Source organism: Uloborus diversus, chromosome 7, assembly GCF_026930045.1.
Source record: "Uloborus diversus isolate 005 chromosome 7, Udiv.v.3.1, whole genome shotgun sequence".
Lineage (NCBI taxonomy): Eukaryota > Metazoa > Arthropoda > Arachnida > Araneae > Uloboridae > Uloborus > Uloborus diversus.
The window spans coordinates 150254054-150270726 of NC_072737.1; the positions used below are offsets into that span (position 1 = coordinate 150254054).

The window sequence follows — 16673 nt, forward strand, 5'->3', positions numbered from 1 at the left end:
AATGTTTTGTTCCGTGAATGGCAACATTGAATTGCATTTCATCATTTGTGATGTCACACGACAGAAGTGTAAACAATGAAAGAGCACCGATTTAAGTAATTTTTTAAAAATATTAAACTTAAATAAATTTTTAAAAAAATGGTCAGATCCTATGTTTTTAAGCATGCACTTTCAGAAAAAAATGCTTTTAAAATTTTGGAAACTGCCCCATTGACAATAAACAAGATAGAAGTAGATATCATCTCATTGAAGCTGAGCGTGACAACCAACTGTTTACTAAAATAAATTTAGCATGCAGTTTTAGCTACCAGTTGGTTGTCACTCTCAGCTGCAATGAGATGACATCTGCTTCCAGCTCGATTACTGTCGATTCCAGACTGATGAGTACTCAAGAAAGACAAAACAGCAGTTTCTGGATGGCACAACCGGGCCATCAGTTGTAGTTCTGCCTTAGCCCTGGCTTAACGGCGCTTGAATATGTTAGTTGGATGCAGTATCCTTTAGACCAGTGCTTCTCAACCTTTTTTACTTTGCGGCACACTTAAGAAATTTCTAGATCAACGGGGCACATTGAACTTAATTTCGCAATGGTAATATAGAAATGTTTTTATCATTCACTGGTAAAAAGACGGTAGGGGGGAGGAGCTTTTTTCATAACAATTGTAACGATGTAACGTAGTGTATTTAAATTTATTTAGAAAGTAGAAATATTTGGAATGTATTGAAGTTGATAATAAACAAAAAAAACTACCTATATTAGACTTTACAGAAAATTATACTTGATACGCTTCAAAGCATTTCTGTCAAACCTGTCGTTAAAGTGCACACTGGAGTTAAACAAATTATCAAAAAATGTTTCAAGAAAGAAGTAAGCAAGAAAGTAAAACCAAGCACCTAACTTCCGTTTGACACTAATGAGACATTTGAGCCTGCTTTGAGGATTTATGTTCGGCTTTATGCTGGACACGAAGTTCTTGATCAGACTCTTTAGAGATGATCTCTTGCTGTTTTTTTATAAGTATGAGGATTGAGAAGCTGAGTTCGCAAAGATTGTTAGTTGAAAATGGTAGCAGCACATCAATTACATGACAAGAGATGGTAGGATATTCATTTTTGACCAGCAACCCAAATTCGTCCAGAGGCACCTCGCTGAACCTAAGTTTAAGAGTACGGTCGCTCTTGAGGTCCATAAATTCTTTTCGTGCGTTCAAAGAAAGGTCTTTAACTGATGCATCCGCAGATGAAGAAAATTGAACGCGAATCCAGTCATACTGTTCCATGTTAACATTCTTGAAAAGTGCTTAAACTTGTCCTGAAGTATAACTCAATGTTCTGCCACCACATTCAGCAGCTTTTCTTCCTGCCATTTCCTTTACATACCATGTTGACGGTCCGTTTGAACGTGTCCAATGAGCCACGATCCACTTCTCTCTACAGCTGAATTTTTGATTTGAAACAATTTAGCATGTCCATACATGTAACCCAAATTCTCTTCTTGTCCTTGCATTTTTCGATTCAATTCGTTAAGGTGTTCAAAAATGTCAGCCATGTAAGCTAGTTTTTCAAGACAATATTTGTCTTGCAACAAACTGGCGTACTGCATTTCGTTTTTTAAAATCAAAAACTGTCGTACCTCGTCCCTCAATTCGAAAATTCTTGATAGTATCTAACGACATGAAAGCCAACGAATCTCTTTAAGTAGGGAGTGGTGATCTGCCCCCAGTTCTTCACAAAGTATACGGGGAGAAAAGGCGAGAATTTTATGGAATTCATGACTTCAGCTCATCTGGTAAGTTCTTTGCCATGAGAACTTCATGGTGGAGGAAACAGTGTATGGTTTTAATTTCTAGTTTCTAAGTCTTAGAACTGAGCTTTGAGAAACTACGATAAAATGAAATTAGTATCGGAACTGGAAAAGAGGAAAACAATAGTTAAAGAAAACTGGGGCTAAAATTCTGGGCGGGAGGGTACAATCCCTGCCTGGGGGAGGTGGCAATACTACCGTTTGCAAAAGACTTAGAAAAAATTCCGTGCAATTAGTTTATTTCGTTGAAATTAGAATGTTTTCAAAAACTGAAAGTAATGGGATCACAAGAAGTTTAAAACAGGTGGGGCAGCAAATCCCCTCTTCTCTTGTTGATTATGTCTTATTGCACATGATCGACAGCGTGAATTGAGAAGTTACAGAACGATACAAACGCTATTTGGTCGTAACTTAAAAATAAATACTTCAAGGCTCTTTCTTTTTATATAACTATGAAAATACTACGGCACACCGGGTTCCTTGTCATGGCGCACCAGTGTGCCGCGGCAATCGGTTGCGAAGCCCTGCTTTGGACATTAGTTTACCTCAATCTCCATGATAATGTTAAGATAATCCTCATATAAATAACAGCAAATGATCGAGTAACCCGCGTGTTTCAACAATGAAACTCGCGTCACGGCATGATAGTTTAATAATATGTTTTGGTAACATTTAACATGCAGGGAAAGGCTTTATTGTGACAAGGCTGAACTCGATCCAGTAACTAAACAGTTTTACTGGTAAGACTGTGTCATTTTAGGAGAACGAGGAAACGAAAACAATTAACGCTATCTACTGGAGTTTAGGGTTAATCCACCAGTGTTAGGGTTAAAATTTCAACTATCAAAATATCACCAAACAGGCAATTGCTTTGTTCAAATGTAGAAGAGTAGAAGCAATTTTCACGCGTCATACTTTGACGGGCGACTTTCTAGTTTGCAATAAACACTTAAGTTATTTGTTCCTTTTAAACCTAAATATAAGTTCATTTGTGTTTCGATCGTATATTTAATAGGTATAACAGTTAATCCTATTCATAAACTTGGAACCTGTAGTTCAGATACTGGACAGTTTTTCTTTGAAGATGTTCGAGTGCCAGCAAAGAATATCATTGGTGAAGAAGGAATGGGATTTATATATCAAATGTTGCAGTTTCAGGATGAAAGAATGGCTGCAATTATTGGAGGTAAAGCAGGAGTTCTGATTTATACTTTGGGTTTAAATTATTCGCAAGTTGCTTTGATTTCCAATATTCCATTATGCAATTTGTAAGTGCAAGATGATTAACATTTTGAAGTCTTTTGATTCCGTTATCTTATTTAAAAAAAAAAAACCCTGAAAATTAATCTAGCTAAACAAAGTTCATTTTCCTAAACTTTTCCGCATAACTAAACAGTTGGAGAAAAAATAAATTCTGACTTACTCTTTGTTGCAAGTTTTATGCACTGGATGTTTCTAAAATAAATATCGTGGTTTGATTACTTTGTAATAAATATTAATTTATAATGTAAAACTTAAGATCATAACTAATACATGAAATGAAAGAGCAACTCAAACAGCTATGTGCTGCGCTTGTGTGTTTGTACTTAACTGTGTCAGTTGCTTTTTGATTTGATGTGTTAATTATGACTTTAAGTTTTATGCTATAAAAACCACAAAGCGTTGTAACTCTGATATTTACAGTGATCTCTCACTTATAGGCAACCCAAGGAGACAACGAAATTTTTGCGCACAAGTGAAATTCGCGCATAAGCGAAAAACCCAAAAATAAGCTTAAATGCATTAAGTTTACATCAGTTATAGTAATACTAATAGTACACTACTAATATTAATGAATCAATATGCACATAATTTCGGTTTATGCACTGTAATTTTTAAAAAAATGAAGTTGTACGTTCTGTTATTTTTATGCACTGTACAGTACGTAAGCGAATTCCCCAAAACCTAAAAAATCGCGTGATCAAAGCTATAGTCTACGAGGATGAAAAGATCCTCGAAAGGCAACATCAATGCTTCCCGCTTGACCATGACTTTTAATGATGACAACCTTTTCGTTTGTAACCCGTTCTCCCTCTCAATGTCAATCACAAGACTAATTCCACCCCCAATTGCTCACTTGTGCAAAAAAGAACGCGTGTTTGGAAGAATTCGAACAATGGAATACAGGCGTGCAATACATTCCAGGAGACAGAACAAGAAGGGTACAAATCTTCTGATAAGCAAAACGCAACTATGCAATTTAACTTAAAATTGAAAAAAATTTATCGCGCATAAGTGAAAGGTGCATTTTAGGTTTCGCGTATAAATGAACAAGAGTTAACATTGTTTAACTATATCGCTGGCCGGGCCCGTAAGAAAAACGGGTATAAGTGAAAAATGCGTATAACAGAGGTCGCGTATAAGCGAGAGATCACTGTATTTAGAAAAACCCGGTATTGTAGGTTTAGATATGTTTCTTCAATATTTCCATATCTTTTATTATTGTAAAATTGTTTAACTATTTGTTTTCTCTTTTTCTTTTTAAATAAATGAACAAATAGTATTAAATTAAATCAAAGTTTATGGACTTATTATATAATATTAGTTCTCATTTGTAGAATAATATAATCTTATCTTTTAAAGGTTGGTTCCCCATATCCACTTTATTTCTTAAAGTCTCAGATATATCTTAATATATAAAAATCTTCTGTGCGTACATTTGTCACCATAAGGCTTTTAAACGGCTGGACTGATTTTGATCAAATGTTATGCGTGTAATTAAGTTGTGGCAAGCATGGTTTCGAAGCGCGATGGATCGAATCCGAAACGTTTTTAATAATTAATTAATTAATTTAAACATTGGATGGTTATACCTCCCAAATGATTAATATTTATTTTAACCTATTGTTGAGCGAGAACTGAAATAAATATTTAACCCTTTGCTAAAGGACAATAAGAAAGCCAGCTCTGCTCTTTGTATAGAAATTTCTTACTGTGATATGTCAATTGATAATAGATAAAACATAGAGAGAGAGAGAGAAAAGTCTACATTTCACTCTCTCTCTGGAAAGCAACGATTTATGTCCCCTGATAGAGTATTGGAAGGTTCACGCAAAACTTGTGTTCTGTCGTCGTAGTTGAACTTAGTGACGAGATCGGTGCTTTAGGTTTTCGTAACCAAATGATCAGAAAGTACCGTACCTATCAACATTTGTTTCCCGGCTGAAATAGATCTGATTTTTGGCACCAAAGTCAAGAATACTTTAAGGATTATCCAACTAATCAGTACATTATTTTTAAAAAAAGATGATGGAATTTAAAGACGAAACAAATTTTATTTTCGTTCAGATAAATTACAACAGGGTAGTTCTGTACACGAAAGATCAGTGCAGTGGAAGATTTTTATCTTTGGTGGAAAGAACAATTTAGGCAATATATGAAGTTTTAAAAGTTTTCATTCAAAAGATCGGACTGCTAATCCGTCGGAGTTGACTTCGCTCACTGATCGGATGGATTACAGAAACAAGGTGGCTTGGCGACTTTAGCTATAAACAATAGAGTCGCGTGATTATTTGTTTACATTTTAAAGATACTTTTAATGTAATTTATTGTATTTTTTGTTTATTTGGCGAAATATTTCAAATTGCAAAGAATTGCTTTTCGTTTTTAAAGAGCTTTTAGTCATTTTAGTTGAATGTGTTTATTTTACATCGGGAGGAAGGGGAAAGGGAGATATGAGTGATTTTCGCTTATTCAGAGAACTGTTTTTACCTTTATCATTTTTTTTAAACAATATCCTTTTGATTATTTTATTCTTTTTCATATGGGGGATGTTGTAGCAGGATTTCCCGTTTGTTCTAGATGGGTAGTTAGTTTTTTACACTTAATATCTGAGGACGCTTTTTATCCTTTGAGTATGGCTGAAGGAACAAACCATCAAGTACAGGAGAAAATTCATTCTGATACCAAGCAGCTTAAAACATTTTCTTTTTACTTGTTTTTTTCAACAAAACGGTTCAAACACTTGATAGTTTATTGAAATTTTTTAACTTTTCAGTTTACAAAGTTTGAACAGAACAGTGTCTGTTGGGTCCTCTAGTATATATATATATATATATATATATATATATATATATATATATATATATATATATATATATAAATATATATATATATATATATATATATATATATATATATATATATATATATATAATATATATATATATAATATATATATATATATATATATATATATATATATATATATATATAAATATATATATATATATATATATATATATATATATATATATATATATATATATATTGTTACAAATCCTGTAAATAGTAATTATTGTAGTAACGTAACCTGTAAATAATTTCCCGTAATGAATATACAACCCCTTAACATATGGCTAAAGTATACAACCCCCTATTCTTTTTTTCTTATTTCATTCACTGATTTTATCAATGAAAGTGTAGTTGTAGAACGTTGTAGCTTTTTCTGGGATATTTGAGATCTCTCTTTTCGGTGTGTATATAAACGGTTACGCTGGAGAGGGGAGGGAGTTTCGATTGAGGATTTCGAACTGAGAGTGTATTAGCTCTGTTTATAGCGAAGCATTTCGCTGTGTTGTTTTCATATTTGGAAGTAAATACGTGTGTAAATGTTGAGTTTACGGTGTTGTGTGATAGTTGCTTAATTGCTAATGAATAATTTAGCAGTTGTTGACGATCTTTCCTGTACATAGTGTAAATAAATTTCCTGTGCTTTATCAAGAACTGTGTCTTCATTTCAAAAAAGTGGAAGTCGCACCGAATCCGTTACAATTTGGCGCCCAACGTGGGGCTTCTTCTGGACTTTCTTGGAGTAAGTGTGACTTTGGACATTTTTTTTCATAAAGACTTTTTGAATTTGGACTTTATTTTTATGGTGATTACTCGCGCAATGGATGAACAATTAAAACAACTTCTTGACGCAATCAACTCTGTGAAAAATGAATTGGTGTCTAACCAAGAACAGTTAAATAGTGATTTAACTGCTAAAATTACTACAAGTCAAGATGAAATAAAAAGTGACCTAACGTCGATGAAAACCATGATGGAGAATCAACTAACCGCCATGGGAGATAAAGTTGATGCTCTGGAAGAAAAATTTGATACTGTGGAAGAGCGTATCGCCAATGTGGTAAATAAGTTGGAAGAAGAAGACAAGAAATTTACTTCATTTAAGGAAGAAATAATTAAAGACATGGAAAGGAGATTGGCGACCGCGGAAAGCAGCTCTGTACAGTTTGGCGCTCCCACATCTGTTGCTCGACCGTCCATTAAACTGGCCACATTTGATGGGAAAAGTTCGTGGCAGGTGTACAAGACCCAATTCATGATAGTGGCGGAAGCGAACGGATGGGACTCTGCTACCAAGGCCTGTCATCTTGCAGCATCCCTGAGAGGTGACGCAGCGGACATTCTTCAGACCCTTCCGGACAGCCAGCGCCTGGATTTCGCCGCCCTCACATCTGCGTTGGAGCTTCTCTTCGGTGAGAAGTGCCAGAAGGATTTCAGCCGACTCCAGTTGAAGTCCCGTTTCCAGAAAACCGGGGAAACCCTGCAAGAGCTAGCGGCGGACATCGAGAGACTGTCTCATCTTGCTTTTCGCGACTGCCCTGCGGATGTTCGAGACAACCTGGCACTCAACTACTACATCGACGGGGTTCGAGATCCGGAAATCCAGAAAGCTCTACGGATGGCGGATGTCAAGGACCTGAATTCTGCTGTTGTGTATGCGATGAGATACGAGGCCGCCCAAGAAGCAACCCGTGTGGATCGCCATCTAATCCGGACTCAGGAAGCTGATGAGTCTGATTCCAGGTCGTCCCACCTCGCTGAACTTGAGAGACAACTCGGTGACTTGACAAGACATCTGAGCAGCATAACAGTCCAAAAGAAACAAGAGCAGAAGTGCTGGAAATGCGGTAGTGAAGGACACCTGCGAAGGAGTTGTCCGGCTCGCTAAGCTACGCGAGGGAAGGAAATCACCACCACCAGAGCTCTGCAGATTTCCTCTTCTAGTAGTGGCAGTGATGGACTTTTCATTTACGCACTTGTAAATGGGAACCCCTGCAGACTGATTGTCGACACTGGAGCCAATGTGACAATCATTAGGACAGATGTGGCTCGTGAATTTGGATTGAAACTGCTATGGACATCGCCACGCGTAAGTCTCCAGACTGTGACAGGTGACAAGATCGAGATTGACGGTAAAGTGGACTTGGAAATAGTGTTTGGGAATGCCACCTACCATCATACGGCATTCGTCGCTAATATCACGGACCCCTTCATTCTCGGATTGGACTTTTTGAAGAAATATGACTTCACTCTCGACTTCAAGACTAATGAGCTGTACTCGATGAGAGAAGACATAGCCGTTTTCCCTGCAGAAAGTGATGTAAAATCCGCTCATCAAATAATAGCCCAAACAGATTTATCGATTCCCTCAAGGTCAGAATCATTAATACCTGGCTCCCTTGAAGAAAGCAATAGTTTTCGATTTGGACTCATTGAATACCCTAACCTAAGCAATAGCCTAAAAGGAGTGCTGGTAGCATCTACGCTTGTGGACCTTTCTAAGGATGTAATTCCTGTGAGAGTCGCCAACGTGAGTGAAAGGCCAAGGAATATCCGGAAAGGGGAAGTGTTAGCAATTTGTACTCCAGTAAACTGCATCATTAGAAGAATCAATTCCCCCGAAACTGTGTCTTCTGAGTCCTTGACATCGAAGTTAATTGGGAGTGCGCCATTAACGAAAGATCAAAGAACTGCTGCGGAACAATTGGTGGACGACTTCAAGCATCTGTTTTCATCTACATCGGAGGATGTGGGCCGGACGAATTTAACGCAGCATAGGATCTACACTGGAGAACACCCCCCTATTAAACAGCATCCAAGACGACTACCGTTCGCCAAGAAGGAAGAGGTTGAGACCCTCCTGAAAGAGATGAAGGAGAACGATGTAATCAAACCGTCATCCAGTCCTTGGGCGTCTCCCATCGTCTTGGTCCGAAAGAAAGATTGGCTCCACCAGATTTTGTGTCGCTTACCGGCGGCTGAATGAAATCACCAAGAAAGACAGTTACCCTCTTCCACGGATAGACGACACCTTGGACACTCTGTCCGGACACAAGTGGTTTTCGACCCTGGACTTGAAGAGCGGCTACTGGCAGGTTGAGATACACCCTGATGACCGAGAGAAGACAGCGTTTACAACTTGACAAGGCTTATGGCAGTTTTAAAGTGATGCCCTTCGGCCTCTGCAATGCACCAGCTACGTTCAAGCGTCTTATGGAGACAGTGTTAAGAGGACTTTCCTACGAATCCTGTCTGGTCTACTTAGACGATATTATCATCATGGGACGCAGCTTCGAAGAACATCTGGCAAATCTTAGGAAGGTGCTGCAAAAGCTTAAGGAAGCCAATCTGAAGTTAAGCCCGTCCAAATGTAATTTGTTCCGCCGGGAAGTGAACTACCTTGGTCACATCATCTCTTCTGAGGGTGTACAAACCGATCCAGAGAAGGTATCTGCGGTCAAGGGTTGGAGTCGTCCCGAAAACATCCATCAGCTGCGAAGTTTCCTGGGGCTCTGCACGTACTACAGGAAGTTTGTGAAGGGTTTTTCCAACATTGCACGACCTTTGCATAAGCTGACGGAGAGCAAGCAAAAGTTTGAATGGTCCAAAGAATGCGAAGATGCATTTCTACGACTGAAGGAGGCTTTAACATCAACGCCTATCCTCACCCTGAAACATCCTTCATCCTGGACACTGATGCGAGCAACGAGGGCATTGGAGCTGTTTTATCCCAAGAAATGGACGGCAATGAACATGTCATCGCTTACTGGAGCAAATGCTTATCAAAGTCGGAGCGAAATTACTGCGTCACCAGAAAGGAGTTACTGGCCATAGTGAAAGCTGTAGAACACTTCCATCATTACCTCTACGGCCGAAAGTTTCTGCTTCGGACAGATCATGCCTCGTTAACTTGGCTTTTGAACTTCAAAAATCCGGAAGGCCAGATAGCCAGGTGGATTCAGCGGCTCCAGGAATATGACATGGAGATCAAGCATCGAAAAGGGTTATCTCACGGTAATGCTGACGCTTTATCAAGGAGACCCTGTCCTGAGAACTGCCACTATTGTTCCCGAATCGAGAAACAGTATGGAACGACTAGCCCTACCGCCTATCAGGTGACAGTGACTCCAACTTCATCAGAACCTGATCCATGGAGTGATGACCAAGTTCGAAAAGATCAACTTGAAGACCCCGACATAAAACCAATTTTGGAGTTCATGGAAAGTGACAGTCGACGCCCTAGCTGGCAGGACGTTTCCACCTTCACTCCTGCAACAAAAAGATACTGGGCTTTATGGAACTCGCTCCATTTACGGAACGGCGTACTGTACCGAAAATGGGAATCTGATGACGGCAAAACGTCTAGGTGGCAGTTACTACGTCCCCGATCAAGGATTTCAGATGTTCTGAAAGAAATACATAGTAGTGCGACTGGAGGACATTTGGTGTGTTGAAAACCCTCAATAAAGTTCGGGAGCGCTTCTTCTGGAGCAAGGCGAAGGATGACGTGGAGAAGTGGTGCCATTCTTGTGACGCCTGTTCTGCTCGTAAAGGACAGAAGAAAAGAAGCAGAGGGAAGCTACATCTGTACAACGTTGGAGCTCCTTTCGAACGAATTGGGATCGACATCCTGGGTCCTCTACCAAGAACTGCTGATGGGAACAAATACATTCTTGTTTCCATCAACTACTTCACCAAATGGCCGGAAGCATATCCCATTCCAGATCAAGAAGCTACTACCGTAGCAGAGACTCTAGTCCAGCATTGGATCTCGAGATACGGAACACCTTTGCAGATTCATTCCGATCAAGGGAGGAATTTCATCTCTGCTGTGTTTAAGGGCCTATGTCAAATTCTCGGAATTGAGAAAACTAGGACAACACCACTACACCCACAATCGGACGGCATGGTGGAGAGATTTAACCGCACAATCCTAAATAATCTCTCGCTTATGGTATCCAGAAATCAACAGGATTGGGACAAGAAGCTACCTTTGTTCCTGCTGGCCTACCGCAGTGCTGTCCACGAGACTACCGGATATGCCCCATCTCAGATGCTCTTCCGACGAGAGCTTCGGCTACCTTGTGATCTCGTCTTCGGTCGTCCTCCGGATGCGCCTTCATCGCCTGAGGAGTACATCCAGGATCTCCAGGCCCGGTTGGAAGACGTTCATAACTTCGCACGAGAGCGAATCAACATCGCGGCGGAGAAGATGAAGACCCGATACGACACAAGGTCTACTGGACATGAATTCAACGAAGTTGACAAGGTTTGGTTATGGAATCCCATCCGACGGAAAGGTCTTTCACCCAAATTGCAGTCGCATTGGGATGGACCCTACAAAGTCCATAAACGACTAAATGACGTCGTAGTGAGGATCCAAAAATCACCTAATGCAAAACCTAGGGTTGTACATTATGATCGGTTAGCCCCATACTATGGCCATAGTTCATGAGTATTACGTAAACAACCATGGTTGATAACATAAAAGTTGTAGATAATTAATTTTTGCTTTTAATGTTTAGTACTATTTCTTGTTATTATTGTGTTTCCTTTGCACTATTGGTTATTATTTAATGTGTGTAATTGTGAACTTGTGATAGAAGTTTGGCACCCTTTCTGGGGATTGTACTGCCCGGGACGTGCAGTCCTTAGGAAGGGGGCAATGTTACAAATCCTGTAAATAGTAATTATTGTAGTAACGTAACCTGTAAATAATTTCCCGTAATGAATATACAACCCCTTAACATATGGCTAAAGTATACAACCCCCTATTCTTTTTTTCTTATTTCATTCACTGATTTTATCAATGAAAGTGTAGTTGTAGAACGTTGTAGCTTTTTCTGGAATATTTGAGATCTCTCTTTTCGGTGTGTATATAAACGGTTACGCTGGAGAGGGGAGGGAGTTTCGATTGAGGATTTCGAAATGAGAGTGTATTAGCTCTGTTTATAGCGAAGCATTTCGCTGTGTTGTTTTCGTATTTGGAAGTAAATACGTGTGTAAACGTTGAGTTTACGGTGTTGTGTGATAGTTGCTTAATTGCTGATGAATAATTTAGCAGTTGTTGACGATCTTTCCTGTACATAGTGTAAATAAATTTCCTGTGCTTTATCAAGAACTGTGTCTTCATTTCAAGAAAGTGGAAGTCGCACCAAATCCGTTACAATATATATAGTGCTGCTTATTGGCTTTATCCTTTTGAAGACCTAATGTAATTAATCCCCCGATATGGCATCCAGTCTTATGTGTGCCAACATTGTCACGTATGTCAATGGTACAGTCAGGGCCGGATTTGGAAGTGTGGAGGCCCTGGGGCAACGAACGATTGGAGGGCCCTAATCATGGTTCAAAAAGATCATCATATTTTTGAAAATATCCGATACTTTGATAGATATCCGAATATATTGATATATATGTATATATTCGATATTTTCGACCCGTGAAAGTTAGGATATTTTGTAAAAATTTTATTGTGGAGGCCCCAGGGCATTAGCCCCGCCTGCCCTCCCCTAAATCCGGCCCTGGGTACAGTGAATTTTAACACCCAGTTTCCTACCAGGTGGAAGCACCTGTGTTCTCTTTGATGCGTAACTGCATTACGGTTTTAATTTTGCCGAGAGTATTCAATGCCAAAACAATACCCAAAATTTATTTTATATATCGCATAATCATACAACAAAGGTGCTGACAATTTTCTGTGTCTTGAAAACTTACCAACTACCCACTCTAATCCCTGGTCAGACCCATAGGCAGATCCAGGGAGGGGGCCATGGCCCCCCTCCCTGGAAATTTATTGTTCTGGTAAGAATTTAAGGGTTTCCGGAACAAATCTGAAGAATTGGCAGCTATGATATAATAAGGTAAAATTATTATGAAATTCAATCTTTTATGTTATTAGAATATTTACAGGCAGAACAACAAAGAATATGGAATTTTAATCTTTTAAATTGTTAGAATACTTATTGATGAAACAGTGAACCTACTGACACATACTTTTCCATCTCAATACTTCATTTCCCTCTCCCAACATTTCTTTATTTTATACCTTTTTTTTTAATTTTAGAATTTATTTTTTACTATATGCATTTAACTTTCTTTCATGTCTTTCCTCATTATTTTTTATTTTTGTCAGAAAGTAGTTTAAAATAAGTGAAATAGTTTTGTCTATGAATGGTTGACTTTCTCTTCATATTTATTTTCACATTTTTATAAATTTTCTTTGTATCTTTTGTAATTATTGATTATTTCTAGCATCCATTAGTTTTTTTCAACTGATAAGTTTTGTTTTCTGAATCATAACATCTTTAAATTTTATTCATTGTTTTCTTGCTTACTTTTTTAGTTCCCACAAGATTATCAAGTCTCATTGAAGAAACAATAGCATATTGTCGAGATAGAAAAGCATTTGGTCAGTCAATTATAGACTTCCAAGTAATACATTATACACTGGCCGAATTACAGACAGAAATTGAAGCTCTTAGATCTTTAATTTACAGAGCAGCTGGTAAGTCTTTGGTTTTTATAAGTGAATGACATAAATTAAGGAAAAATATCAATTTTCAATGAGATATCTTATAATGTTATGCGTGTTACTGTTTGACCACGGATTGTATGTAATTTGGCAATCTGCCAAGTAAAGACTATTCCATATGAATTAATCTAGCAGGGGAGAAGGGAAAATAACGATGGGATTTTGATGCACGCGTTTTATAATGTCACTAGTGCATTACTCATTTATTGCATTCTCAAAAATAAATAAGGGGAAACAAAAATAGTTACCATGGAAACAGCAAAAAGAAAATAAAATATTTTCATTTCGTTCAGGAACGTAAAAGCAAAATGGTAAGCTCAAAACTTAGTTGTGAATTAATAAATCAATTTTTGCCGTGAGAATATAGATCAAATAAACTTTACATTTAAGAAATGTTGCTGTGAGCAAATTTTCATTTTTACCAAACTACGACTAAATCATAAGGAGGCAAAAGTGCTCATCTGAAACAAACCAACATCCCTATAAACTAACAGATACGTCCATTTCCGCCTATAAACCAGATATTAGCCTTTCCATGAAATCGATAGTCAGACAGTAAGTGAAAAATATTATAAGACATTTTACAAATTAAACATATAAAAATGTATTTCTAATAGTTAAAAAAATCTTAGAAGTGGAGGGGTATGTCCAAGGTATTAAAAAACAGTACAATTTGTATCAAACATTCAATGCTAGATACAAGGGTGCCAATATAGGGGGGAGCAAGTGAGGGGCTCAAGGCCCCCTCCCTTAGAAATTAGAACTACCTTGCTTTTAGTACTTTTTTCTTTGCAAAAATGTAAAAACATTTCTTTTCCAGTTGTTAATGAATGAGTTATTAAAAACCTCAAGTTTTGATAACTCTAATCTGCACTAAATTCAGTTTCCATGGGGAAAATATCTCACCCCCCTCCCTTACAATTTTGCATATGGCCGCCTTTGGTTAGATACGATTCAGTTTCTGAGCTTAATGGCATTTGCAAAATATGTCAACAGGTGAAATGATTAGAATCCCAAATGCCAGTTTTCAAAATTTGACTGTTCATATTGAATACTTCAGAGAGATGAAAGAACTAATTGTTGTGGGCTTTTTGCACAGAATGAAAGGTTACTTAGGCATGAAGAGAGGTATATGACTGTTAATAGCAGGGTTGCAGAGCCGTAGGGAAAATGACAGACTCCGAGAATTTTAGAGCCTTCGACTCGGACTCCTTTACTCCCGAAATTAGTTCGACTTTGACTCCACAAGCACTGGCAGAGTTGTGAACTTTGAAAGAAACTGACCGACTACGAGTCTTGGAATTTTAAATCTGACTCCGACTCTGCAGCGCTGGTTACTATTAAAACTTGTGCGTTTGCGTGTCTGTAACCCTATCGCCTCCGAACTGTAAATGTCTACCAGGTCAATACTGGTACAGTTGGATACAGGACATCCATTTCACCCAGTCTCACTCCTGTAAATCTCAAAGAGCCCTACATCCAGGGAAGAAAGTATTAAAATTAGTTGTCACCCGCTGCAGGCTGTATTCAGCCGCTACAGGAGACAAACGGGGGCTGGCAAGCAAAGCAAGCTGGGGACGGAGCCCCCTAGATGTTGTTGGTGTGTTCGTAATAAACTGCTATGGAAAGATTGGTGTCATTGCCTAGAAAGGTTAGACTTATTAACAGATAATACAACAGAAGAAAGATTTACAGAACACACAGAGAGGAAATAACACCCAAGGCACCGGCGGGAATCGAACCAGCAACCTCTGGCATATGAAGCGAAGCTTCTACCCTAGAGCCACGGAGGCCCCGGAGCCTCCTAGTGACGGAATCTATTTGGTTTCTCCCCCCTTTTCTATCAGTTTGTCAATCAATCTTTCAACATTTCTATTGTTTTTATCAGGCCCTCTCTAGGAGTTATCATGTCCCCGCCCCCCTCCACTGCTGCTTCACAAGTTGAGAATCATTGACATAGGCAATATTATCTTCTATGTGTGGATTGCATAACCTATGCTGTTGCATGTATTGATATTCCCAATTACTTAATTTACTTAAATACTAAATAATATTGTAAATGTCCCCCCTTTTTTGCAGCGGCCATGATGGAAGGTGAGGATGTTACTCTGCTTGCTTCAATGGCTAAATTGAAAGCAGGTCGTCTGTCTCGTGAAGTAACCGATAAGTGTCTTCAGTTCTGGGGAGGCATGGGATACACATCGGATGTCCGAATCAGCAGAGCTTTCCGTGATGCCAGACTCATATCGATCGCTGGCGGAAGTGATGAAATAATGCTTGGAATCATTTCCAAATTCATGGGAATACTGCCAAAAGCAAAGTAGCTTCAGTTTGCTCCACAAATTTCAAAAACAATTTTGTGCAATAAATGTATGCTGAATCAAAGCAAAAAATTTTTTGTAAAAGTTAAATATATGAATATTTTTTTACTAATTAATTCTAAAAACACATATATGAAATGTATATACATATGCTGTAAAATAAACTATTTTCTATGCTTTAAAGAGTGACATGTTTATTCAATAAAAAGAGAGAGATGCAGAAAGATGCCTTGCAAGATTTAGAGCAAGTGTTTTTTTTTTTTTTTTTTTTTTTTTTTAACTCCATATAACATGCTACTGTATGCATCACACATTTTTGAAAATGCCAGTAGAGGGTGTATAAAAAATAAAGACATAATTTTTTAATCTTAATGTTTTGCAAAGGAAACATAATAAAAGGAACAAAGTGCCAAAAAATTCCAAGCAATAAAGTTTCCATCAATAGTCTTAATGTTTTGTGGGTCCACCTTTAGCAGCATGTGACATCAAAATGAGAACTAAATTTGTCAATACTCAACCTTCTGCAAAGTGCAGGGACTAATTTACCTCATGCGCAACAAACTTTAGAGACACTAACTTGGAATAATTTAACTAAAATCATTTAAATTCCATGATTCTTCTGTTACACAAGAAAGTTACATTTTTTAGTGGATAAAATATTGCATAGTTTATTTCTTTTTGAATTTTAAAACCACATCAGTTCTTTTGTACTTCACCAGCTGGTTTTTAGCTTAAAGCCTTACGTCTTCTCTCCCCCCCCCCTTCCTTCCCCAGCACAAGAACATTTTTTGGACTTTATAAGTTCTTTTGTTGTCTTCTTCCTAATGCTGTAGCACTTCTGCTAAATTTAGCTTTTTAATTATTTAGTAATGTCTTCAACGTCTAAATCAAGCATATTGATAAA

The 16673-nt window shown here is 38.0% G+C and overlaps 1 protein-coding gene across 1 annotated transcript in view; it reads left to right on the forward strand.

Moving 5' to 3' along the window:
- Window positions 1-15951, forward strand: part of LOC129225805 (probable acyl-CoA dehydrogenase 6) — a 32860-nt gene extending 16909 nt beyond the window's left edge. Inside the window, exons 6-8 of the mRNA XM_054860313.1 lie at window positions 2820-2990; window positions 13260-13421; window positions 15528-15951. Of these exons, the coding sequence (XP_054716288.1) occupies window positions 2820-2990; window positions 13260-13421; window positions 15528-15772 (578 nt within the window). The 3' untranslated portion in view covers window positions 15773-15951. The remainder of the gene's footprint in view (window positions 1-2819; window positions 2991-13259; window positions 13422-15527) is intronic.
- Window positions 15952-16673: the final 722 nt, after the last annotated feature.